This window comes from Emydura macquarii, unplaced genomic scaffold (assembly GCF_026122565.2).
Source record: "Emydura macquarii macquarii isolate MOO-44397 ecotype Brisbane River unplaced genomic scaffold, CSIRO-AGI_Emac_v2 contig_554, whole genome shotgun sequence".
Taxonomy (NCBI): domain Eukaryota; kingdom Metazoa; phylum Chordata; order Testudines; family Chelidae; genus Emydura; species Emydura macquarii.
The window spans coordinates 752,145-778,329 of record NW_027130691.1 but is presented as its reverse complement, the minus strand read 5'-3'; the positions used below and the strand labels follow the sequence as shown (position 1 = coordinate 778,329).

Sequence of the window (26,185 nt, the reverse complement as noted above, 5' to 3'; positions counted from 1 at the left end):
TTCATGCACTCTGCTGCTAGCGCGGCTCCTTTGCTCAACACAAACACAGAGATTGGTCTCAGTGTTTCCTCCTACAAACCAATGCATGTTTATCTACGAGAGCAGCCCAGAGAAGAAGGCCGAGAAGTAGATTCCTCCTACCTGCCCAGTTAGATGGATGGGAGAACTGCTTGCTGCTCTGCACTGTTTTCATGGCCTCTCCGAGGGCGGCGCTGGCTTTCATCCCATTCAGGAGGGAGGAATAGAAGGCATGCACAAACATTTTGGAAGCAGCTACAGGAATAGGCCAGAGTGACACCAAGACGCACTGAGCCCCAGCAGCTAGGAATGCCCGTGTCAAGCCAATGACCCCATCAGCGGTGACTTTGCTGTTGGACTCTTGGTAGGAGCCAAGAACCACTAATTTAACAGGAAGCCTCAGATCCAGAACATCAGCTGCTGTGAGCAGGAACTCCTGGAGAGGAGGGCAGTCGGAGATACTCTCCACATCGCTGGCATCATCCTGCGTGCGGAGGGATTCTGGAATGGTGTAGGGGTTCCCGAAGGAGCTCTTGCTACTGGCGGGGTTGCTCTCAGCGCCGGGCGTTAGGACCAAGGCAGCCAGTTTCCAGGAAACATGGGTTGCGAAATGGACACACTCTGCCTGCGTGAGTGCGCTCATGACCCTCTCCTTTGTTGCCATGGCGCCAACCAGAGGCTGGCAGCCAAGTAATTCAGATACCATAAAGGCCTCCTCTTCTGCAGAGGGCATAGGCCCCCACAGCCATCTGTCCATCACTGCTGAGGGGAGTTTGGGATTCCCTATGACAGCTGCCATTGAGGTGGAACTGGAGTAAGCCGAAGCATTCTTCCTCAAATGGGACTAGAAAGAGAAAGAGAGAAAACGGGTCAAAGAACTGTCTGTTGTAACCGTGGCCCTGCGAGGGTGCATGGGTCTGGCGGGGCTGCCTAGGCTCTATACAGTGAGACGGTTTCATCATTAGAATAATGCTTTGCATTTCTTTAGCCCCTTCCTTCCAAGCTGTACCCCTTACATCCCAGCTCCATTCGGGGGACGGGTAGGGTTACCGTTTCCATTTCTGGGGAGAGGAAATGGATCCACAGAGAAGAGAAATGACTTATCCTAGGTCACACAGGAGATCTGGGACAGAACCAGCAACATTAACTAAATCTTGACTCTCTCGTGTTGTACCCACACGGCCATGCTTCCTCCTCAGGCCGGAAGCTCTGAACAGCACTCCAGTAGTTAACTATTTCATCTGGCATTGGTGATCTCCTGAAATGGGGACTCCGCAGGATGGAAAGTTTACTTACCTTGTATGTGTGGGTGCTCCATATCATGATGTGTGCAGGCCTGTGTGCTCTTGACTGGAGATTTTCATCAGCAGTGTCTGGGGGCCGTGCCTGTGCCCTAGACACCCTTGTGCCCTGATCTGAGGGGAGATAGGGAGGGGTGGGCCTGCCACCCCTCACATTCCTTCTCAACCATGAAAGTACAAAGAGAGACTCCAAGGCAGAGGAGAGGGAGGGCAGGTAGTGGAGCACCCAGAGGGGGACACGTGTCAAAGAACTCCTTGTCGTGATGGAACACAGCATGTGATAGGTCAGCGATCCAAGCTCCCCTACTCTCCTGACAGAGGTGATGGCTATGAGGAACGCCGTCATAAGGGACAGATGAAGGAGGAAACAATTCAACATAGGTTCATCAAATGGGGGTTTTCGCAGGGCATTGAGGATTGAGGTCCCATGATGGAGCTGGTTTCTTGGCAGGAGGGAAGAGGCTGAAGAAAGCCTTTGATAAATCTTGTTGTGGTTGGGTGGGTGAAAACTGAAAGGGCTTTGATTGTGGGAGTGCTAGGTGAGGAGCTGTGGTCACGGCTAGATGAACTCAGTGATAGTCCTGGGGTTTTTAAGTGAACTGGTAGTCAAGAATGCCTGTTAGACACGGCTCAAGGGAAGATATAGATCAGTTATGGGCAGGTTATTCTATAATTGCCCACTACAGGGTCTCTTGCACCTTCGTATATTGGGCACTGCCAGAGACAGGGCATTGTATTTGACTCCTGGGGGCTAAGCCAGAATGGGGAATTTCAACAACAATGATAAACTCAGGCCCATCCTGCTATTAGACAAGAGCGTTTCGCAGAGCAGTAATGCAGGATGCACCATGGGACGCTATCTGAACAATCAGACCAAGAACAGTGGCATTCTTTGATGGTACGATGCTGGCCTTGCATAGACTTTTGGGCTTTTAGAAGTGGAAGGTTATTGCTATATGTCAATGAAAAGGGTATTTCCACAGGATTTGCTTAGGTACCAGCTTTGACCTATGCCCTCAATGTCATGAGAAATCAGTGGCCAACTCCAGAGGGGAACAGGCAGGCAGGCAAACATGAGCAGATTGCTAGGGCGTGATTAACTCAGTCTGGGACACTAATATCTAAGGTTTATTCAGTCTGCACAGGAGCTCCACCCACCCAGAACTGCAGTTTAGTCAAGACAGACATCCCAACCACCACCTCGATGTGCTCTGATTTTGATCTGCCTGGGGTAGGGACCGTGCGTGACTATGCTCTGTAAAGCATCCAAATGCACTCTTGGTGCTCAGCATCCCGGAGGCTGCTATGTTTGTGATTTCTATTTCTTTAGCCGATGCTGCTGGAAGAGACAGCCATCCCTGCGGTTCAGTCTGGGGCACTCACAGGGTGAGCCAGTGCAGCCTGGGGCAGCGTCAGCTCTCACATGACATGGAGGGGCCCTGCATGTCACACTCCCCCAGCAAGAGCTTTGGGGGCCCGGGGCTGGAGCTGTACCTTGGAGTTGGGGTTCAGTGACTGGATGGATGGCACTGTGATGAGGCTGAAGCGCTCATAGAGGTACTCATTTGATGAACTTCCTTTCAGAAGAGCGAAAGGGATAAGATATAGTTCTCCCTCTAGAACCAGGATCAGCTGGCGATGGCGGCCGACTGGACCACTGGAATGCATCAGACCCTGAGGAGGAAAGACACACAGACAGCTCTCAGTCCCCTTGTACACACAGCCAATGAAACACTCCATGCTCAGGCCCCCCTTTCAAAGTGCCAGGCTTTCTAGCTCCCAAAATTAGCAATCCTGAAACATCTGTATTAAAACTGCTGTTCGGCAGAGCACATTTGACCCTGGATGCAACGCCTGTCACCCTGGCATGGTTGCACTGATTAACAATGTATTGTTCTGGCCTGTTTATTCATGGACAGAAAATCTCTAGCCAGATATACTGAACTGGATTCCACATCTTTGCTGCGGAGACCTTGGTAAGCACAAGCACCTTTAGGGAAGTTAGTAAATCTCCAGCCTTGCCGTATAGAACTACCATTCCCACTGAAATTCAGACCTTCCTATCCACCCCAGGATGCAAAGGCTCTGCCTCATCTCTAGTCTCCCAAATCGCTTCTGAAGCTATTCACGGGCTCACTAACCTGGACTTGGCCCAGAAGTTGGTCCAATCAAAGATTTGACCTTGGCTCGCTAACACAGCTGCAACAACACTGCATAATCTGGATTTGGTTCTCTGAATGTTGCTAATCCCCTTTTGCAACACAGAAGACGATGACTAGCCAACTCTCCCACCCCCCGCATATATTGGCCCCACATGTTCTTTTGTGCTGCACCACTGGAGTTTGTAGAGCAGTCTGGCTGAGAGAGTGGGGGCTGGGAGAGGGCAGGCAGGAACTAGATGCACAGGGAGACGGCACAGAGCGCTGGTCAAAGAATGGGAATGTTTTGCATAAACATGGTCATGAAAGAATTCTCTTTGCCATCAAAATCTGAAATGTTGATGAAAATTTCAGTTCACTACAGAGCAGCAGGTTGGCGTCAGCAATATTTTACAGCTGCTATTTGTGCTTCAGCTCCGAAAAACTTCTGCTTGCAGCCTGCATGCAGCGCCTGGAGAGGGCACTGTATGTACCCTCTGCATGCCTGCACTCCTCCCCCTCGCTGCCCAGAGGCTGTGGCTCCTGTGCGTGTTCATTTCCTGCACATGCTTTCTGTTGCATTCTGTGCATTCACTTAACCTCAGTCTGGACATTTGGGACCTGTGTGCTGCAGGTTGCATCATTTACATTATTCCTCAGCTGGACGGCTACTGACACTGCCCCTGCAAATCCACAATGGCTTGCATTTTAAATCGCTTTATTCTGAGAACCTTCCCATAAAGAAATGTAAAATCCATCCTCCACGAGTGGGGGTGGGTGGGTAAGATAAATCCAGGCCTCACTTCCACATGACCTGCATCAAGATACTCAACCCTCCTTATTCCGATAGCAGAAAGATATGACACTACCTAATGCACCAGATTCTGCACCAAAAATTATGATCACTGACCTGCCAATTGGATGCTTAGCAGATGTTGAACCAGCAGCACAGAGGGTATGTTCGGAACTCAAGCACTGCTAAAAAAATGTTAAAGAGGCCCTTTGCCCTTCTCCACAAACCTGGGGAAAGCTTTTAACTATTGCCTGAGTCCAGCCCTGGAAACACCAAGGGGGCAGGCCCCACCTCACAGTCACTGTTTCCAAAGAACCCAGGTCCTCCGGGTGCTGAGCACCTGGACAAGGAGCCAGCTGTAGGTGGCCATCTACTCATCCACAGCAGGATGTTAAGAAGGCAACTTTCTCCCCCCACCACCCCGCATGGAGTACGGACTCTGCACATTTATCGGCTTGGTGTTAATATTGCCTCCAAAAGTTTAAATGGAGAGTTTCAGGCGAATAGGATACAGACGGCCAGGTTGTCATCAAACAGACTAAGACACAAAAGGCTCATACAGTAGCTGCTCCCCGGTCCTATTTAAGGGTGTAAAATGAATTCCATCTTTATCTGTTTCATCTAGTTTTATTAAATGAAACCAGAAACAGCACCCCAAAATGAGCAGATCTATAGATCCCATACAGCTTGGAACCAGAAGCACTGAAAGAGCATCTACTCCACACAAACCAAAAGCAGCAAAACCAATCTCAACCACAAAACGTTAGAGCAGCAGGTTTAGTTTGGGCTGCAAATAGACATTTTGTTTAAACTTGGAGCCTTTAGCACCTGCCCAGATGGGACCTTAGCTTCAACTTGACCTAATTTTGAAATTAACCAGTTCAACATGTGTTGCTGTATTTCCCTTGAGACCTCTTTCTTCTCCAAGCGTGAGCCAGGTGTTCAGTATTCACTGGCAGGATGGAGACCAGGGCTCAGCACTCAGGACTATCATTTCTTTTGAGTGACACCATTTTAGCTGCAATCAGACAAAGCGAACATCAGTTTTGACAGGAAAAAGACAGCTACTCATGCTGCTCAGCAAATGAAGATAAAATTTCCCCATTCTATTCTGAGTGGATTTCTGAATCACACTCCAACCTCCCCAAACATTTACCTCTTCCTACTGAAAATCCTGGCTCCAGCACAAGGAGCACTGGGCGTGGCTTTCGTGAACATTTTGACTCGTATTATGTAAGTAATAACCTAGAGAACCTCTATAATTCCAGAGAGATGTATTGTTCTGGGCAGGGATAACATCCACATTCTGCTGCTCTCAAATTATTGATCTACTTTGCCCCTTCTTAGATTCCTTGATTTAGAGTCAGTTTCATTCTCTCATTTCCACTGTACTGGATGGAGGCTTCAGGGTCTCCTTTCTGGAAATGACTCTTTCCCCTTTCCAAACAGTTCATGTCATGACTTTTCAAATGGAAAGACAAGCCCCTTTGAATAAAAGGGTTAGAAAGCAGCAAGCAATGACTGGTCTGCATGTGCTGAGTAACCAGGCAACACTGAGGGAAAGAACTGGATGTGTGCACATTAGGAAAGATGAATTTGGTGAATGTTACTGCTCGTGCCAAGCTCTCCACACACAGCTCTGATGCTGCACATCTGTCCTGACCCACAGCTACCCCCTCCCCAATCCCAACCCTGGGCCTCTCCTGAGCAGAGATTTCTAGTAACGACATGCAGCAATTTTTTAATGTTGATAGCTGTGCATCAGACTGAGACCCACTGATCTCACTAGACTGATGACTTGAAGAGTGACAGGAATCTGCTATGGGATTCTCTAACCAGAGCACCCCAAAAACAGAGCATCATTAATAAGAGTCTTATTAATGGCCACCTCCCAGTGATGGTGGCTGAGGCAATACCTAAGGAAGGGTCAGACACAGAGGAAGAAGTTACACAAGTAGGAGGCTTGACAGAGAGAGAGTAAAAAACCTTTCCCCTTTGGAATAGGAATAAAACTGCTGAAGGAAAAGGAAGAGATTTTCTTGTAAGAGGAGTTAAAAATAGTCACTGACCTCTTGCTGTTTTTCCTGCCCTCCTTGCAGCTCTGTAGCTCACCCTGCTCCATCGATTGGAGACAAAGATACAGGGTCAGTCACTCTGACATCCAGCTGCCTCAGGAGCCTTCCTGAGAAAAATGTCCTCTCCATTCTGACATATTGTTTACAAGCACCAACAGCTCCTTCAGGGAGCACACTGCCTGTGGTGAACCAGCCTGCGTGCTCTGCAGCTAAATTTACCAGCGCCTGCTCAATCTTGCCTCTCTCTGCAGAGACCAAGTTGACAAGCAGTAGCTTCCCACCAGGGGGGTTGTTGTTTTCCAGAAATGTTTTTTTTATATATTCCGTTTGACTTACTGCTCCAGGAGCGTTAGCTCTAGGCAACATAATGAGACTATCTAAGCCGTAGTGACATGTGCCTCGCAGAATTTTCAATTTGTATGGAAAACCCCCAGGGTTTAATATTTTTTCACGATAGCTGCGTGTGTGTTAGGGACACAGAAACAAGATTATTAGGCTCATTTGCATTTCACGTGCCTCCAAGAGCTATGTCCAGGAGTGAGTTTAAACAAAAAGAAACCGTTCAGTGAAAGCAATGGAGGCAAAGGTTTGGACGGCAAAGCATAGGATCCCAAGCACTGCCGCAGCCAGGTACGTGAGCACGACTGGTGGCCATGGGGCTCCAGGTCCCAGCACATCACGGGTTGCCTCGGTGACGGATGAATTATTGGGAGTGTGACTGTGACCCACTGGGCACCAGCAGTGGGGTCAGCAGCTGAAGTGCCAACGAGCTGCTGGTCTGGGTGGTCCCTCTGTTTAGCAGTCAATATCTGGGCCACTGACAAACGGAGCTGCCATTTGCTAAGGTGCTGCACGTGTGGTCTGCCACCTCTGCCCATCACCACATGCCATTAGTTATCGCTATGCTGACCAGCAGGCTCGCCGAGGCTTTTCCTGCAGCCTCTAACCCCAGGGACAGCAGCCACTGGGTACCCACAAAATTACAACACAGGGCCCAGCTCATCAGGGCTGGAGGGAGATAGCAGATGCCCCACAAGAACATCTGGAGATCCTGTTAGAGACCCACTCCCAGCCTATCCCTCGTCCTTTGGACAATGATGACGAGAAGCTCCCAGAGTTAGCTTAGCCCAGGACCTTACAGAGGCAGCACAGACAGCCTGACCTGCAAATGGCTCCTCTCAGAGCTCTCTGAAGGTTAGGTCCCTTGCACTAGAATCATCACCAGTAACACTGCTCCCCTCCCTGTGAGCAGGTGCCGCCTTCCGAAAGGTAGCCCATAGGGCTAGCTTGCCTTCCTTCTCTTCAGCAGCAATGCACGGACCCTACAGGCCTGTAGCCAGTAAGACATTGGCTTCAGCAGTGAACACAAGACAGTGGTGCCCAAACTTCTCCTGTCGTGCCCCCCTCCATTACTGCACCGTTGCGTCAGCCAGAGAGCTCGGGCTGAAGGCAGAGATCACTGATCTGCTAACCTATAGGAGAAGGACACTCCAACATGAGTACGGTGAGGAAAAGAATATGCATCAGACACTAAAAGTGGGCAGTAAGCAAGAGATGGAGCCCTTGGGAAGTGCCAAGCTGATGGCCACTGGTGCTGGGGCAGATGACGGCTCACGTTTCAGCTTGTTCTGCTAGGGATGGCGGGAGGCACGATCCGTAGTATCTCTACCTACCTGCCTGCGCTGGGCTCTGGCGACTGTGCTAAATGTGTTAACACATTAGCTGTACTTACAGAAGGGTGCCTACGGGGTGAGTGTGGTAGCTGTGCACGTCGGGGTTCCCCACTACATAATAACTTGAATGACGCTGGGCCTGATCTTGGGACAAGAACCTGTCAACCCTCCAAGTGATAACTGGGGATTCTTAAGTAATCAATAATCTATAAATCAGGCTAACAATCCTGGCCGTGTTCTCTCTGATTTACATGCTTTGTTCCTGGGGTACGGGTGTTCTTAAACTGGCAGGCACTGGGCCAGGCTCAGGAGTTATGCCTCCAGCTAGGAAACAATTTGTACAGGCAGGACCAATGTGCCTAAAACAACCCTATATCCCAGAGACTTCCTGGGGGTGGCAGGGAATCATTTCTCGTCTCATACGGCCAGCGTTCTGGTCCAGCACAATTACATGTCTGTTCTCCATGTTGTCCCAGCTTTAGAAAAGAGCATTTATGTCTGAAAAATTGTCCTCATCTCGTCTGCTTAGAGCACAAAAAGGAAGAGCTGGACCCTCTGTATTTGCCCTGTTGAGTTATTGCTTTGTGACACTGGAACCAGATGAGGAACTCCGACACCAGGTGGTTTGGAGTCCTGGGTATGACATAACACTCTGCACTGGGTAAAGCCTGCTCTTAATGAATTACTAACTGTAGCTGCATAAAGAATAAACTCCAGAGTTCAGATATTCCCACCCTTTCTGACGTGCTGCCATGGCAGCAGATCTACATCTCCCCTGAGGAGCCTGGAATAACTGGAGTAAAAGAAAAGGAAAAGTAAAGAACTTTGATAATCACGTAAAACTTGATACAGGGACTTCCTGTGGGACACGGATGCCAGGGAAGAGCATGTTCTAAGGTGCTTGAATTGCAAAGGTTTAGGAGCTTCCTGAGATGAACGCCAGATGTCAAACAGCTCCATGGGCGTTAAACAGCTGGAGTGAGAAACCTAAACCCAAAGCAGTGACGCTTTCCCACGATCCCCGGTGGGGGAGGGGTGGTAGTGCCAGCTACTTGGGCAGCACCCCAGAAATGCTGTTTGTGCCTTGGGAAATCTACCATCCCTGCACGTCAGACAGACAGACAGACAGCTCGCCAGAAATCACCGCATGCCCCTGCTGAATCACTCCTCAGTCTGCTCTTACCGCACTACAAGAATCTCAATAAGGGGCAAATCAGAAGCCTGGAGACAGGTCAGCAGTCCCGCTCTTCCCTGGCAGGCTGCTGGGAAGGAGCCAGGTGTCCGAGCAGCGCCCAGAGGCCACAGCGACTGACAAGTCGGTCGAGATGCACAGGGCGGGTGTTCCCAGGGCTCTCACCTTCTAGCTAAACAGACTGCAGCAGAGCCAGAGACGCCACCACAGAGGTGATGTTCAGATAACAAGATCAGCAGTGTCCACAGCCACCTGGAATCCAGCAGGCCCCCACTGCGGTTCCTTGTCACCTACTGTAGGTGCCAATGACTCCCCAGCTCCTTTTGCACCGACGTTTGTTCCCGTGCAAGTTTTCTGATGTGGCAGCTTTATAACCGAAGTCCTTTCCCCTGTGAGGATCAGACTGGAGCTGATGTAATGTTTCATGATGGCTGATGTACGCGACTATGCTATGCACTTCTTAAAGATGCGTACAAGTGTGGCTGCCTTCCTGACAGCAAAGGACGGCATGTTTCCAGGAAGCCGCCAAGTCAGCGCTTTCCCCTTAAGCAAAAATTAAATCAAAGAGCAGTGTGACGCCTAAGGTAAAATATTATTCCATTCCGCTTTTCAGATTCTCTGACCTAGGCCTTTAACAACATCACGGCTGCTAAACAAAGACAGTTGTTCAAATAATTATAAGCACTGCATAAAGGGGCTAATCTCTTTAGTCTTGAAGTGTCTGTGATTTATAATCTCAGACTTGTATTTTCAATATTTTTACTGAAAGGCGGAAAAACAATTCTGTGTTCTCTCTTGGAAATTTGCAGCTGGCGGCCCAGGTCAGCTCACTTCGACGGTGTAGCACTGCCCTCTCGTGGACACACTCGAGTAGCCACTGCACAGGGGGAATGGCCGACAGCCGGCCTTCCCCGCTGGCTGGAGAATTATGAAGTGTAGGAAAAAGAAAAATGGAGAAGGGGGAATCAGACATTCACAGGTTCCCTGCATCACTTAGGGAAGAGGTGTCACAAGTCTGAGTAACAAACATACCCCCAATACCGGCCCTCACGAGGAGTCCGGAACGCAGGTGAGATAACAGCGCACGTCCCCACGAACCCCCCCACGTCTGTGTGGTCTGTCACCCTCAGCGCCCGGCCCCAGCTCACAGTGCAGCCTCAGCACCACCACAGCTGGCGTCTGAGGCCAGGACAGACAAATCCAGGCGTCCCGGCACCCTGGCTCTCTCGCCTCTAATAGGACACTGTTGTGAAATTGCTGTCAGCTGTTTAGGTCCCTGCGATTCTGTTACATCTAAACAGCCCACAGCAAAGCTCTGGGCAGGCCCCTGAAGTCACGCCCAGTCTGCAGATGGGGGTGTGAGCAGCAAGGGCGGTCATCTTCTCGAACGATTTCTCTCCTGTGCTGCAGAAGCAGCTCTGCCTTGTCCTCTCTATCACTCTGCATCTCCAGCAGGTCTCTCTGCTGCTCCCAACCCCCTCCAACTGGTTGGGCCCTTTAGCAGCAAGTGGTGTGGTGGTTCTACTTGTCAGCTGTGTCCCTGGCGTCCCGCCCATCACCGGCCCCAGCGCCTCTCTCGCTTTGTACACTCAAGAGCAGCCTGGCGGGAGCGCCCAGAAACCTCACACTTCCAGAGCGCCAAACAAGCCGACTGAAAGCAGCATCCTGCCTAGGCTCCAGCACAGCCCGCCAATCAACTGTGCCGTAGAGCCTCCCTCCAGCTCCAGCGGGCGCCCGGCCTGCGCCTCGGGCCTGGCTGGCGCCTCCCTACTGAGCACGCCAGGCTCCTGCAAGAACAGAAAACCGGGGTGGGGTGGAGAACGGAGAGGAGGAAATTCAAAGGCGTTTGGAGGATGAGGCTTTTGGGTCTATTCAGAGACTCGCACCATGTCATATACAGACGCCGAAGGAACCCGGGGTGAAAACACCCTCAGAGGACATGGCAGTGCGATGGAGACTGCAGGCGGCAGGGGTGGGGCAGGATGGTAATCCACTGGAGCCGTCTGCACATAGTTTGGCAGCAGTAAAAGGAAACGTGCTCGGCGAATATAAACCACGTTTCTTTGCACTAGGTGTGGAGTGTAAATCAGGACAAGCTACCATGGCCCTCCGAAAGCCTCCAGTCCGAACGCTGTCTGCAGCTCATTATAGGAAGGACATTGCTGTGACTGAGAAGGCTCGACAGGAACAGCCAGGACTTGGGCTGGGATTAGGGAAAAGGAATCAGCCGTGGCCTCTCTACGCCTAGAGAAAGGGAATTCTGGGGATCGACGGAGGGTGCGGGAGGCGCGTCTGAGTCGCAGAAAGGCTGGGCACCACCTAAGAGTCAGTCCTCAAACGTACAAGGTCAGCAGGGCAATCAGCTGGGATGGGGCTCAGTAGTTCCAGACTCTGCAAAGAGCAGCTATCCACCTGCACATCCCCCGAAGACGGTACGAGAACATCGCCATCCTCATGATGTGGATTATCATTTATGTGTGAGGCAGCACCTAGACCTACCCATCAGGACAGGTGTGACACACAGAGCGAGCCAGGGTCCCTGCCCCAGAGAGCTTACAGGCCAAATACACAACAAACAGCGAGGGGAGAGGAAAGGGTCCTGCACACATGCAGAGAGGTCAGGCAGCGACTGGAAAATAGTCTCTTACTTCAATCTTATTTTAAATCCTTTTACGCCTTGCCTGTTTGCTTTACATTCCGTCGTTAGCCCCAGGTTTCTGGTTTCGTTTATCACTAACTCTAGCCCTTTCAGATTGTGAAAGGGACGGAGACGAGGGGAAGTGATTTGCCAAAGAGTGCTCAGCACGTCGGTGGCAGAGCTGGGATTAGACTCCCAGCATCGACTCCTCGCCCAGCACTCAGCCACGAGACCAAGTCGTGTCGGAGAACTGGCTGGTCTGGTGGAATTCCCTTCCATCCCAATGGTGCGACAGCCATGTAGCGCCTTCCTGCATGTGACGGCAGGGGCTTTATGGGTCACATGGCACTTTCTGATTCTCTGCATTTGATTAACTTAGTGGTCCCCAAATGTTTCCTTTCATTCCCCCCCTCCCCCAGTAATAGACTGTCTGCACCACACCCCTGGCTAGAAGCAGAGCTGCAGCTGGGCCGGGAGCTGTGGCCAAGGCTGGGAGCCGAGAGCGGGAGGGCCAGGAGCAAAGCTGGGGGCAGAGCGGGGCTGGGTGGCGCTCCATCCCCGCCCCCTCATGGGGGCTGGCTCGAGCCCTGCCATGTCTCCCCGGACATTCCTCTGTGCTCCCCAGGGGAGTACGCCCCACGGTTTGGGGATCGCTGGAGTAACCGATGCATGGAAAACCCCATCAACACGCTCAGCATGCAACGCGCCACATGTGCCACACCAGCGGCATGGCACGCCTGGCACGGACGAGCCTGTGCTCTGAAACGGTGCAGCAGAAACGCAGGGGTTCAGAGACTGGCAGCCCGGACCCGGAGAGGCTCCTTGGGAAGAGGCAGGGCCTGGCAACAAAGGAGGGCTCACCAGCTGGTCTGCTCCCAAGATTGGTGTAAAAATACAGAATATAAAAAGCAATGTAACAAGACAGTAATGGGGGTGGGCAGCCCCCTCCCCTTCTCCCTTCAGAGACAAGCTGCCTGTGAGTGCTCGGAGCAGGACGGTCATTCAGCCAGAGCTCAGAGGAACAGTCAGTCACTAGCAGAGTATATCACATTTATCAGCATCCTTATAAAGGGACGTGGGGACCCTCCTGGGATCTCACTGACAAACAGGCCTGAGCTCTTGATGCTACCCACCAAGAGACCTGGTCTGAACTCAACCCGCAGCAACTCCATTCTGCGGCTCACTCTGTATCCAGACCAGGTCCCAGCGCCTCTTCTGGTGAGTCAAGAGAAATGGTTGATGCTGTGGTGCACCCAGGAGCAAAGTCAAACGTAGGATCCTACCTGGAAACCCACAGCCACAAACCCCCACTGGCAGCATTTCAGACCACGCCACAGCCTGGTGGAAGTGCATGTGTTCATGCAGCGGCACTAGCAGCCACGCCCAGCAGACGGCACAGAGAGGAGGCTGGAAGAGGCTATTTATCAATGGGACAGATACAGCAGCAGGGTTCAGGTTCTGTCCGGGAACAACTCACACGAGGAGCTTTATTTATCAGTAACAGCAAATGGTCCTGGACTGAGAGCCCTGGACACTGAGGCATCTCTTCATCCTAAGAATGGATACAGCACAGGCATCACCGGGGCAAGCCTCCTGCCACACTTGCCCAACACTTGACTAGCCCCTTCCTGGAGGGATCTCCATGGGGGTGAGACGCGAGTTCATCCCTCTTTACAGCACAGACACAGCCGCCCTGAGCCGCTCTGCTTGGGGGACCTGTCTCCCACTAGGAAATGAACTGAGATCCACCAAAACCAGATAACGTGGGCGCCACAGACTGTCTGGAAAGTGGAGCTCTGCAGCTTTTGCCTGTCATGAGCCACTTACCCCTTCCATGGGCCCGATCAGCAGGTCATAGAGCGCACGTAGCGGGGGCTTGGGGAAGGTGTTCTGCCTCCTGGGAAGAGAGGACGTCCCATCCTTAACAGGGGACATTGTGCTGCTGAACAAACTGGTCATGCTCTGACAGCTCCTGCGGACAGAAGGAAAGTGAGAGGTTAACTGGAGCGGTGTGGAGATGGGACGTGGACTGCCCTGGCGTGACCCTAGCTGCCCACAAGCCAATCCCCAGGCATGCTCAGGAAAGCCTGGGGTTCCACGAGCAGCGTTCCTCCTTGGCTTTACTCTGCCCCTCAGCTTCACACCACACTGAACAATGAGAAACCGCAGGGTGACCCAGCCTACATGTCTGTGGAGTTTCTCTATGTAATCAGATGTCCCCAAGAGCTGTCCAAAGGGTTGGATTACACACTTGTGTGGAGTGATTGTGTGCAGGCAAACGGGAGAGCCATGGAGCCTCAGCTGCACCGCAGGAAGACTGACGTTGGCGCTAGGCACCAATTAATCTGGCACGGCATCAAAAGGCAAACATGACACAGGGCGCGTGGGCCCACACCTGGGTGTGCTGCCACTGGTCTGCATGGCCCAGACAGAGCAAGCAGCTGACTCGAAGCTGCATCCTTCAGCCACGTAAATGATCCACGTGCCCCTAAGCCCCAGTCGGCAGCACCGGGCCCAGGGCGAGTCCTACACACCCGAGGCCTCAGCGTCACACAACTTGCTTTTCCCAGGGCTCCGCACAGCTTCTGGGGGAGGGGCCCAGTCAGACCCTGGGGCTGACCTGAACATGCCCGCCGGTCACACCTGTGCACGCAGGCCGAGGAACAGCAGCCTGAAGGGAATCAGGTGCCCTGCAACCAACCCCTGCACGGGCCCTCGTGCTGGCCGCCGAAGCTGCAGGTCCCAGTGACCAGCGAGTGACTTGGGTTTCCTAAGGCCCCTCTCACGCCTGTCACCCCAGCGGGGAGTTCCCAGCCCCAGCACTCAGACGCCGGCTGCCGCTTCCTCCTGCTGTCAGTGCAGTACGGACCGGCCAACCCTCAGTCCAGGCACTTCTTCTAGTTCCTGGCTCGTGCTCCGGCTTTGCCGCCTCGTTTTCATTGCTGGGGAGACGCTCTGCTCCCCATTCCTATGCCCTGGGGGCAGCACAGGCTGCGTCCCCCCCACCCCCATCATCTGCACATTTGGAGCTGCTCCCTCCGCACTAGCCAGCAACTGAGGCTCATTGCTGGGTCCAGACCTGAGCACTGCAACTGCCTCCATCCAGTGCCCAGACGCCTGCCCCCAACGCTGAGCCCCCCTAATGCACCAACACCTTCCCCCAGACATGGAGTCTGCTTCCTGTCTGCTTCCTGTCTGCTTCCCAAGTCTGCTTCCTGTCCGCTTCCCAAGTCTGCTTCCTGTCTGCTTCCCAAGTCTGCTTCCTGTCCGCTTCCCAAGTCTGCTTCCCAAGTCCGCTTCCCAAGTCTGCTTCCTGTCCGCTTCCCAAGTCTGCTTCCTGTCCGCTTCCCAAGTCTGCTTCCCAAGTCTGCTTCCTGTCCGCTTCCCAAGTCTGCTTCCTGACGGCCCCTTCTGCAGGCAGGAAAGGGTCAGTCGCCTCTGTCCCAGTCAGCTTTGTCCCAGCACGCAGTGACCTCCACGGGCTGCAGACCTGATGAGAACCTCTGTGCTCCTGAGACTCACACCCTGGGGCCATGTGCAGCGCCAGACTCTGCTTCTCCCTGGACTGCCAGGCTTTCCTGCACAACATGCAGTGCTGGAAGTCAGGCCTTCCCCTCTGTGCAGCAGCTCAGGCAGTTATCCCGGCCCAGCCCGTGACCTTTTCTGGCTCCCCAGAACCCAGCCCATCTCAGCACATCATTCCCCGCCTGCCCTTTGTACATGGAGTCAAGTTCCAGGTCCTCGTCCTGCCCTTTGTGGATGGCAGCTCGCATCTCCCCGGGGCCTCCTCACGCCTCCAGCTGCACGGTTCCCTCAGCGCCCTTCTCCAACTGCCATCGCTGTGGACAGAACACCCTGCCAGCACCGGTGTGCCAGGCCCCCACCCGCACCTCATTCACATCCCTCCGCTAGTGCGAGGCGCTATCCCTCGGCTGCCCTCTCCTCTCCATTGCCAGCAGAAGGAAGGGAGTGACATTAAAAATAACCCCCAGGGCGCCTGATGTGCAGCGGCTGGGCTGGATGTAATAATTAGACTCCGAGCTCCTTAGGGGGCCATGCACCTGGCCTGAGCCATCACAGCGCTCAGCAAACAGCTGTCATGAGGCTGCATCCCAGGAAGGTACTTACGCCAAGCGAGTGTGATGTTTCGCTCCCAGGCGAGCTCGTGTCCGCTGCCCTCGGGCACCTGCAGGACACGCTGTGCCCATCTGGGAGCCCTGAGGGAGCCTCCTGGTGCTGGAGTTCTGCGTGACGCCGCCCTGCCTGGCATGTTAGATAGGAGCCCAGAGAGACGCTCACTCTCCTGCTGCTCCTGGCGTTCCCACATTGCTCAGTGCTGAGACACTGGGGCTGGACTCATGTCCCCATGCTGGGAGGGCAGGGGCACCCGGCACCTCCCTCCAACACCCCCTGCACTGCATGGACGCACCGCACCTCTGCCAAACAAGCCCCACTTACACACACGGTACAGGCACACACAACGCCATCAAACACACCCCGCATGCACCCCCAGAGCAGACAGCACCGCCGCCAAAAACACCCTCCCTGACCCCTGCCGGATGTCGGCCCTGTGCTATGCGGGCGGAGCACCCATGTTCACACGGTGCCTGCGGTACATAACTTTCTCAGAGATGGAAGGACTCCATTTTCCAAACACTGCTGCTGCTGCGGTCACCAAGGGGCTAGGGCGAAACGGTAACAAGCTCACGGCCCCCAGCGGCGCTGCAGAGTAACCAACGGCAACATGCCCCAATGCGTAAATAGCTTCCTATGAAACGCCCTCTCCCAGCCCCCCGGTGCCTGTGCACACAGCTGACTCGTCTGAGGCTCTGCGCAGCCAGGATCCAGCACGCGCCCCACTCACAGCACCGCTCTGAGTGCTCTGGCCATGCCATCTCTCACCGCCTGCAGGGCTTGGCTCTCTGGCGCCAGGGGTCAATACATGTATTTGCAGCCCTGCTGTTGGCGGCAGCGCCCCCCGGGGGGGGTCTGTGGGCCCATTTCCCGCTCTCCCCACCCAGCTGTGGGGGCGGCGGCAGTGGCATACCGAGGGGGCCATGCACCCGGGCGCCAGCCCGGGGGGGGGCGCCGGCCAGGCCCTCCTCAGAGGAGCCAGCCCCTGCTGAAATCCCCAACGCCCGTCCCGCGACTCCTTTGCTGCGCCCAGCACGGGGCAGAGGGGCCGGTCACAACCTCGGCTGGTCAGAGTTTTTGGCACTACAGTGGTCAGCACGGCTGCCGGGGATGTGAGTGGGGGGCAGCTCCTTCGAGAAGGGCCCAGCCAGTGCTCCTCCCCCCACAGGCTGGCACCCGGGGGCATGGCCCCCTCCTGCCCCCCTCCCTTGGTACGCCACTGGCTTGGGTGGTCTCCTGGATTCAATAAGAAATCTGGAATCAGGCTCAAAGTAAACCTGTGCATGACACTTTGTCTTCATTCAAGAAGCTGAAGAGAATCTGTCACCCTCTCGTCCGAGGGGCACCTTGTTGCTATTCCTTTGCTGAACAGATCCGTGTCTCTGCGCAGGTCACACACCTGCCCTGACACTGCTATTCACAGATGGGAGACGCAGAAGCGGGAAACGAAAGGATCTCAGCCCATGTGCCCGGCGCTAGCTGCACGCCAGTCTAGGACGGAAGCTGCTTAGCACTAACTGCCTCTGTGCCTTTGAAAGCTTCTCCTCCATGTTTCCAAAGCCGACAGGTCTGCTAATGCAGGGACTACACTTGTACACCCAGCTCTCCGCCTTGTGCCTGCAGGTCGTTTGACTGTGCGCACAACGACCCGTCTGTATGTGCCATTGCCACCACATACCCAGGTGCAGGCACAGAACTTGGGCCACAGAAAGATGATCTAATTCATCCCTGCAGCCCCTGCAGGGAGGGACGGGGGGCGAGGGCCTGAGCCATCGGATGGAAGCTAACAGGGAGCATTTGATAATCTGACAGTCAGTGACTTGCGCAAGACTGCACAATGAGTCTGTGTCAGAGCAGGACTGGCCCAAGCCCTGTGCTGGGCCCAGTGGACCAGGCCCAGTCGTGCTGGCTGGTATCTCACTTCACGGGGTTTAACTGGTTTAATGCTTTGCACAGTGCAGATTTTAAAATCAGGTCAGGAAATCCAAGTGATCTTCTCCCAACCCCATGCATGCCCCAGCACTCCACTCCTACACCTCCAGGTTCCCCCGAGTCTTGGCCAACCAGGAGGGCTGCACTTTAACACCCATCTAACAGGACTCCTCCGGGGTGGCCGGTGCAGAGGCTACTCACAGGATGGTCCTGGCGTTGCAGACAGCAGCTCTGTGCCAGCAGGTGGCACCATTAAATCATTATCACAGACGTTGATTACAGGAGGCTCCATGATTCTCATCAGCAAAGTCGCCCCTGAAAGGGTTTTGCAGTCAGGCACCCCTGGGTTTATCATCGCACCGCTCAGGTGATTGTTGATTAGTCCACAACCAACGGAGTAACAGAAATCGGTCCCTTTCCAACCTTTGAGAGAGCAAGAACTAATCCACACAAGGGGAGGTAGGAAAAAGCTCCTTTGTGCCTGCCAGGTGAGACCTGGCACCTGCTGTCAACCCCTCTGGCGCCTGCACACACACTCCCAGCCACTCTGTGTCTGGCTGATTTACATGCAGTGCGAAGGCCCGGCCCGCTTTCTCCAGCCCAGTGTCCCATTCACAGGGTCCCTGGGCTGCTTCCCTCCAGATGCTCTTGCTGCTGCCCAACAGCGGGTCTGAGCAGGCGTGTTCCCGGCCTGGCGGGGCAGCGTGTTCTCCTGATGTCTGGACCCTGCACGGACTCTGCAGCACTGCTTATTTATCAGCCTTTGCATGAGGGAGCCCACGCCACCGTAAGGGGAGAGAAGAGCACAAACCCGGGCTTGGAGGTGACTGCAGAGCAGCTCACTCTGCTCCTGCCCGCAGAGAGACCCCAGAACGACTCTGCGAGCTCCCCGGAGAAAAGCGGAGCACTCGTGCTGCACCAGCTCAGAGCTTCCACCGACCTGGGCAGAGGCAGGCCCACGAGGACTGTGGCGTGAACAATGGGTGGGCGAGAGCGTCACCCCCCAGCATCGGGGCTGGCCCCTCTCAGGACTCCCAACAAGTCAGAGGTTATTCCTGGCAAGGCCCAAGACCATCCGACAGGACGGTGAGGGGCGGGAGCCAAGCTGTAGAGCTGGTTGGCATTTCTCAGGCCAGGCTGGAACTGCTGCTCAAAACAAGAGAGCGAGAGATGCGCTGGCGACTCTCCCGCCGGAGCTCTCCACTGTCTGTACATACGTCAGCTGTGCTCGGGAAGAGGGAGCGCTGGGCGAGGGGCTATTCTGGGATCGCTCTCACAGCAAGTCGACAGGGCTTGGGTTCGTGCTGCTGCGCCACGAAAACCAAAGCAGAACGCTTCCCATTTCTCACACACCGAATCGTCATTCTCCAGCTCAGCCCTGCCCGCTAGACGCACTCTCTCAGCCTCAGGAGACGCCCCCAACACGACTGCCACTCAGACTGTTCCCACAGGCACAGCCCTTCTGCAGAGCCAGGATTGTTCTCTCAGACCGAGCTGCAGAGAGCTCCCAGAACGTACTAAGATGTGAGCTTCCTGGGGCTGCTTTCAAACATGCACAGCTGGTTCCTAAACCCACCTCTGCTGGCGCGTAACCCACAGACCACCCAGCCCTCTGGGCCTGTGATCAGCAGCCTCCAGGCTGTTCCGAGGCCAGGACCCCTGGCTGGCTCAGGGCCCATTCGATAAGGGACATCTTGGCCATTGCTTTCATCGGGCTCCCCAAAATTCCCTTCATCCTAGGCCAGCCAGACGCCCCTCCAGGATCTTGTCAGGCCTGGAACTGCTGCAGAAGGACAGACTGCCTGGTTCTCCTCCAGGGGAGGTGGAGCCACCTGGGCAGACACAGGAGGGGAGTCTGGCACTAGGGAGCCATGCAGCTCTGCTCTCAGCTGTGCTGTACTGCATGCTGCAGGGGCTACTTGGTGATGGGCAGCAGGGTAAATCCCTGACCGGGACAGGTGTGGTGCAGCTCTGGCAGGGTAATGGGCGGCTGCTGTCCCGTGAATTTCAGCCCCTTCCCCCGCTTGCTGTGACATGTTCTTTGGGTTAGCTTCACGTTTTGCAGAGATGTTGCTCGTATCCTGGGTACCATGGCGATGAGCACCTAGATGCGGCCCCTCCTTCAGGTCCTCAAATGCATCATGATAAAACCCTGCAGGCTGTGTTTGGAACTGGAGGTTAGCCAGGAAGGGCAGGGGGTGCAGCCAGCTCCATGCACTTCACCGTAACTCCCCTCTCCCGGGGCTGTGGACGGCTGCACTGAGCGCCGTTATTGCTGCTCTCAGCCAGCTCTGGATAGACACGAGATCCTTCCTCCGCATTGGTAGCGAAGTGCAGAGATCCACAATGCTGGGAGCAGTGCCCCCTCCTGTCCACAGCATCCTGGGGGTGAATCTGAGACCGAAACCTGGGTCACCCCTGGCCCTGAGCTCCACTCAGTGATGGGTGCCAGGACGAGGCTGTTCCCACACTCCTGGTCAGGAGCCGCAGGCGGCCTGGGCGGCTCCGCTGGGTTTACACGGATTTATTGTTTAAGTTTTGTGCTTTCCTCTGCTGTCAAGCCCCATTTCTATTTGTTCTCCCCAATTCCAGGCTCGTCTGACTGGGCACACGTGAGCTCTGCAAGCGCACACCACAAGAGCACCACAGTCACAAACTGGTACCTGCCCATGGGGTTCGCTGGTCTGAGCTCCACCCTTCAGTGCACAAAGCTCCGGCGCAGAGACGGGCTCTCCCAGGGCTAGTCGCACTCGGGCTCTGCTGGACACAAACGAGCTCTTTGCACTTGGCAGGCCGAGCAGGAGCTCACACCAGGGCTTGGCAGATTTGAGTTCTCACCTCACAGCCCCGGGGAAAGCCTTCCGGACCTCTTCAGCACAGTTGTGGCAGTTTGAACGGGAGCAAATGGAGATTCTGAGAGGGAAATGGACCAAGTGCTGGTGGCAGCATTTCTGCCCCAGGCTCACACGGGGGGAGCCTCTGTCACAGCTCACGTTCCGCAGTCGCATTAAGCGCTGCAAGCCGGCCTTGATCCTCGCTCCAGCTGCAAGGGTTCAGTGTACCCTGAACTCAGACGCAATGTGGAAGCACCATGGAAGCATCACCATCAAGGGAATGGCAACCCTTACAATTCTGTCTCCAATTTTCACTTCAAAGGCTTGTTTAATCAGCACAGAGATGTGCCTGGCTGAGATCTGAGCGAGTTCTGAAGATGCAGAAAGTGAACAGCGACTGGGCAGCCGGTGAACTGTGCTGTAATTTTCCCAGCTAATTAGTGCCACAGTTAAAATTAATGGGAAGCAAATGTTTCCAGGAGAAACTACAGTCGGCAAACAAACCGAGAGCTTCCCGTTCCATGCCTCAGTGCAACAAGGAGAGAGACATCGGGTCTAGCTGCAAAATCTCCCCTAGTCCAGAAGAGCACACGTTTGGCGGGGACGGGGACAACAGGCAGGGTGAAGTTACTGGAGAGCCTGCCACATGCTCCCGGACAGAGCCACAAGTTACCCTTACTTACAATTCCCTTCTTGCGCTGTCCACGATCCCGAAAATCTCTGATCATCTCCCCAAAATGGCCCCAAAATCTAACTGCTCAGCTGACACGAGAGTGCCAGCACTGCATTTCTGGGGGAGGGAGGCAGCCACGCATCCCAGTCACTGCCCCTTCTCCTTACCTAGCTGCGCGTTTCATGGCGATATGGACATACCACTGCCATAGCACCTCTAGGACCCAGCAGGGCTTTTTCTCCTCTAACTTCTGGGATTTGAGTTTCTAGAAATTATTTCGGCCCCAGCCACCCCCCTAAGCTGGATCAAAGTGGAGAGCAACCATGCCTCCACTCATGCCTTCCCTTGTAGTCCCTGCTGTGCCAGCTCCTCACGGAGCACCCTGCCCCTCCTCGCCCCAGGGCGTGTGGGTGCCTCCCCAGACACCAGTTCAAAATCAAGATTTCAGGACAAAGCACCTGAGCGCCAAAGGAAACTCACTGAGCAGATACGGCCAGGGAGGCAGCTCTCGGAAGATGCCAAACTTCTTCAGAGTCAGACCCTTGTCAAGGCGCAGTGCAAGCATTCCCCACGCTAACTAAATTAACGGGGAAGGGAAAAGAAGGGTAGAAGGAAAAAAAGGCAGTGTGTATCCCAGCAGCCTCCTCCCCCAGAGAAAGGAGAAGAGCAGATTCCTCCTGTGCACCAGGACCCTGCCATGCAGACCTAACTCACCTGGGAAGCACCGGGTACGGCAGCGACAGATGCTTAGTGAAATGACGACGAAACACACTCCCAGGCTGTGGAGTGCAGGTAGCTCCTCTGCCTTTTAAAGAGGCCTTATAAGTGCAGAACACCAGGGAGGTTACCGGCAGGGGCAGCGCATGTCCTGCCATCAGAGAACACAGCTCCTACTCGGAACAGCTGTTCTCAGCCGCGCCCTGGAGAGCGAGTTCTGCAACGAGTTCGCATTTGTTCCACAACAGCATTTCAATCACACTGGGTCATGACAGGAGGCAGGATCCTACACACCAAAGAGAAGCACCTCCCTGCTATGCTGCTGCTCCCCTCGGACCCTGGCTGCAGGGTCCAACTCTCACCTGTTGAAGAGGTTATTCCTGCTGACCATTCTCAGGAAGCCAGTTGGATCAGTTACTGAGTTCAGCTTATTGTTCATCTCCTCAAACTGCTGGTCCATGATGTCCCCCGCTTCACTCTCGGTCTCACTGCTGGCACAGGCTCTGCAGGGAAATGGCACAGAAAGCTCAGTAAGGCAGAGTAAGAGAAAGAGGGTGCTACAAGCAATGCCCTAAACAGCCTGAGGCTGGTATGAGTTTGTCGGGTCTCAGAGTGGCTGGTAAAACCATGTGCTTGGCCTGTGTTTTTCCAGAGGTGCGGTTGCAAGTGAAAGTCAACACCAGAGACAGAAGCTACATTTTGTACCTTTCCCTTCTTTGCTCTTCCCTTTTGTGCTAGTTTTGTCTTCTGAGGAAACGGGCTCAGACTATAACAGCAGCAGCAGCAATGACCACTCCCACCCACCATAACTTAAATCTTCTCTTTTCTGAGAAAAGAACAGTTATTGTCACCTTTGATCCCATCTAAATGGCTGTCAAACAAGGGGGCTTTTCCTTTTACAAACTCACTAACTAAAGGGAAAGGGAACAGGGGATGGTGTGAAAATGAAAGCCCTATTCAATATTTTACATTTCAAACGCTTTCACTGGGTTTTTGGTCTTTCCTGTATCTTTAATAAACGTTTAAAAGAACTTTTGATTGTGTGTTTGCCATGGTACTAAGCAGACTGAGGTCTCTGGCTACCAAACCGTCTTTAAAACTGTTTAACATTGGACAGTGACTGGGTTACATTAACACCTTCGGCCCATAAGCTCTATCTAAATTCATACAACACTGCATCCTTGGTAAAGTGTCAAGAAACAAGAACACCACACACAATCCCCGCTAACAGAGTGCACCGTGCTGGGAGGCAGGAAGGATGAGCAGCATCCCCAGACCGTGCTGTACCTGGGTCCATTTCACCACCGCTATTATTAACCAAGGCTCACATCCCTCTCTTAGGAGCAGGCAATGATGGGTCACCTAGTTCACAGAGAGCTCACTGAGAGGCTGCACAAGGGCATTTAGCAGAGCTGGCCACAGAGCCCAAGTCTCCCATATGGCAAAGCCGAATCTCCTGGTCTTCACCACACTGCCTTTTCGAATGACTGCGCCAGATTGTTCAGACTGCGCAGCACAGGGGCAGGAGTAACGTTGCTTACATCTGGCATTTCTTAACTTTCAAGTGTTTGACTGTATAGTATGGGCCATTGTAACACCCCCTGTGCTTATTACATCATTTGCATAGATGTGTCACACACATAGCTGCCCAAATCGTGAGAGCTCTGCACATGCTCTCCAGAGCAGGCCCAGTCACTTCACGTACGACCACGCTAGAAACGTAGGTCGGCTTACAGCGGGCGGTGGTGCATGTCCACACTACCCTCCGTGGGTCAGTGGTGGGCATCCTCACCAAGAGCGCTTCTACTGACCTAAGAGGGCAGTGTGGGGAGCGGAGAGACCGGTCAGGAGCCCAGCTGCCCCCCTGCACTGCTCCCCATTACCCACTGGGAGCGAGGGAAGCCACCCAGGGCTTCTCGCCTCCCCGTTCCCCGCCAGGAGCGTAGGGAAGCCACCCGGGAAGCAGGGTCCAGCTACCCCGTTTCTCAGTTCCACTGGGAGCTCATGGAGCCCTGAAATTGACAGGCTGTCTGCTCCCAGTAGGGAGCAGGGACCAGCTGAGCTCTAGCTGCCCCCTTTCTTGTCAATGTCAGGGCTCCTGCTGTGAAACTGACAAGATAACCAACAGCCCATGTAAGGGAGGCAGACACTGCATTTCTAACTACACCCACATAAGCCTCACGTCTCTGGTGGAGGTGTACCCATGATGTCGGTGTAGTAGGGCACTGACATCGGTGGGAGAAAGGTTGTGGTGTAGACAATGACATAATTAGGTCAACATAAGCTGCCTCGTGTTGACCTTACTGTAGTGTAGACCAGACCTTGCACACGAATTGTCTGGTCATTGATGGTGGCAAGCAGGATGCTGTTTGAATTGCACCTGCCAGTGGGGGCTCCCCCCTGAAATGAAACTGACTACGAGAGACGCTAAGAGGGGGGCTTTGCTAACCCATGTTTCACTCACAGGTCTGCAAAAAGGACAATCCTGGTCTCTGCACAAAGCATACGGCAGTCCCTACCCTCTGTCTGTGTCCATGTATTTGTGCAGGCACATATGTTGTGTGTGCAAGGCTTACAAACACCCACATGGAAGGTAGCTTTGAGGGTGCACACACATGCTTATCTGTGCAAAAGTGTCCACATGCCTTTCTATGCATGGGAACATGTCTACTCTTTGCCTTTTCCTCCCCTGCCCCATTTCCTCTCTCTGTGAAGGGTACATATTCATGGCTTTAAGGACTGTCTACAAACCAAGGAGGAAAGGCACACTGTGAAATCTTCCTGCAGCCAGAGACTCAGGATGCCCTGCCAGGCCCAGTCACACCTGAGCAACACTATTAACCGCAGCCAAATGCCTCAGCAGTTAAATGGGAATTAGCTGCAGCATGCCAGCAGGAGTGAAGAGCGCAGGGGTCGCTTCTCTCTGAACACATCCCTGCTGCCTGGAGTCGTGGCTGCGTCAGTGAGCACAATGGCTCCGGCTTTTACTCTCAAGATGGCCACTGCAAAGGGGTTTATTTCATACACATTTTGCTGTGGTTTCTGCACGCTGGCAGCAGAGAATGCATACAACATCTTGGAGCGGCTCCATGCTCAGTAACTGACTGCTCTGGGGAGACTAGCACTCAGCTATCTGCAGAGCAGCTGGAAGTGGCTCAGAACAGGCTGGGCTGACATTAGGAAAATATTTATTGTGTCCAGTAAACATATGGAGCCACAGCTGTAAGCCTGTGTACCGCCTGCCGGAGCTGTCTTCTGCATCTCACTGCCGCTCCACTTCACGAGTCTCCCCCAGCAATCCGACTCCTTCAGCAAGGAGCTTCATGTCCCTGAAGCACTCACACTTCAAAGACTGTTTCTGCAAAAACAAACCTCCTTATTCCAGAAGTGAGTGGCGTGTTTCCAGCCTACTCCCAGCTGCAGGCTCCCTAAGTACTCGCTGAGTGTAAAGGTTTGCTCTCAAGCGTAAGTGTGTCACGTGCTCTAACCCCGGCCTAGCAGATAGCACTTGTACCGGTTCCAGTTCACTATTTCACTTTCGCACATTCCAACGGTGAAATGATTCCTGGATGTTTGTCGTTTCGAAACCTGGTTTGGGCTCCACACGATGGAAGATGCTGCACAAACATGGGGGGGTCTTACGTTATGAGGCTGATATTGTAATGACTGATTTGACTGTGTGGTCAGATGTGTTCCAAAGAAAGAGAAGCAGGAGTCGAGGACCAGCAGGCTCTCTACACCAGTGGAACGCTTTCTAACTGGACTTGGAAAGACTGGAAGGTGTGAGCACCGCACACAGCGTCTCAGCAGCTTCACTCCACTTCGTAAGTGCAGCCGCAGCTCCGGTTCGCTCCAAAAGACCATCAGCCCTTCCACACTTCTCTCTAGTGGTCACCGTGCTGCCTTGTGTCACTGCCCCAAGCGGCAAAGGGAAATTAATCTGACACCCCAGGCAGAAAAGGTTTTAGGGCAAATATTCAAAATAAAGAGCACACAGATCCTGTTCCCAGATAACAGGATTTACGTGTGCGCACACGGGCACTGGCAGCTGGCATCTCTCAGCATCT

General features: G+C 53.9%; 1 protein-coding gene across 3 annotated transcripts in view; it reads right to left on the bottom strand.

The window, feature by feature from the left end:
- The window catches only part of TTC28 (tetratricopeptide repeat domain 28), a 358,389-nt gene that overhangs the window by 12,698 nt on the left and 319,506 nt on the right, over positions 1–26,185 (bottom strand). For all 3 annotated transcript variants that reach the window (XM_067539398.1, XM_067539400.1, XM_067539399.1), the window contains 4 exons: positions 22,481–22,621; positions 13,656–13,800; positions 2,814–2,993; positions 142–862 (listed from right to left, as the gene is read on the bottom strand). In XM_067539398.1, coding sequence (XP_067395499.1) covers positions 142–862; positions 2,814–2,993; positions 13,656–13,800; positions 22,481–22,621 — 1,187 coding nt within the window. The remainder of the gene's footprint in view (positions 1–141; positions 863–2,813; positions 2,994–13,655; positions 13,801–22,480; positions 22,622–26,185) is intronic.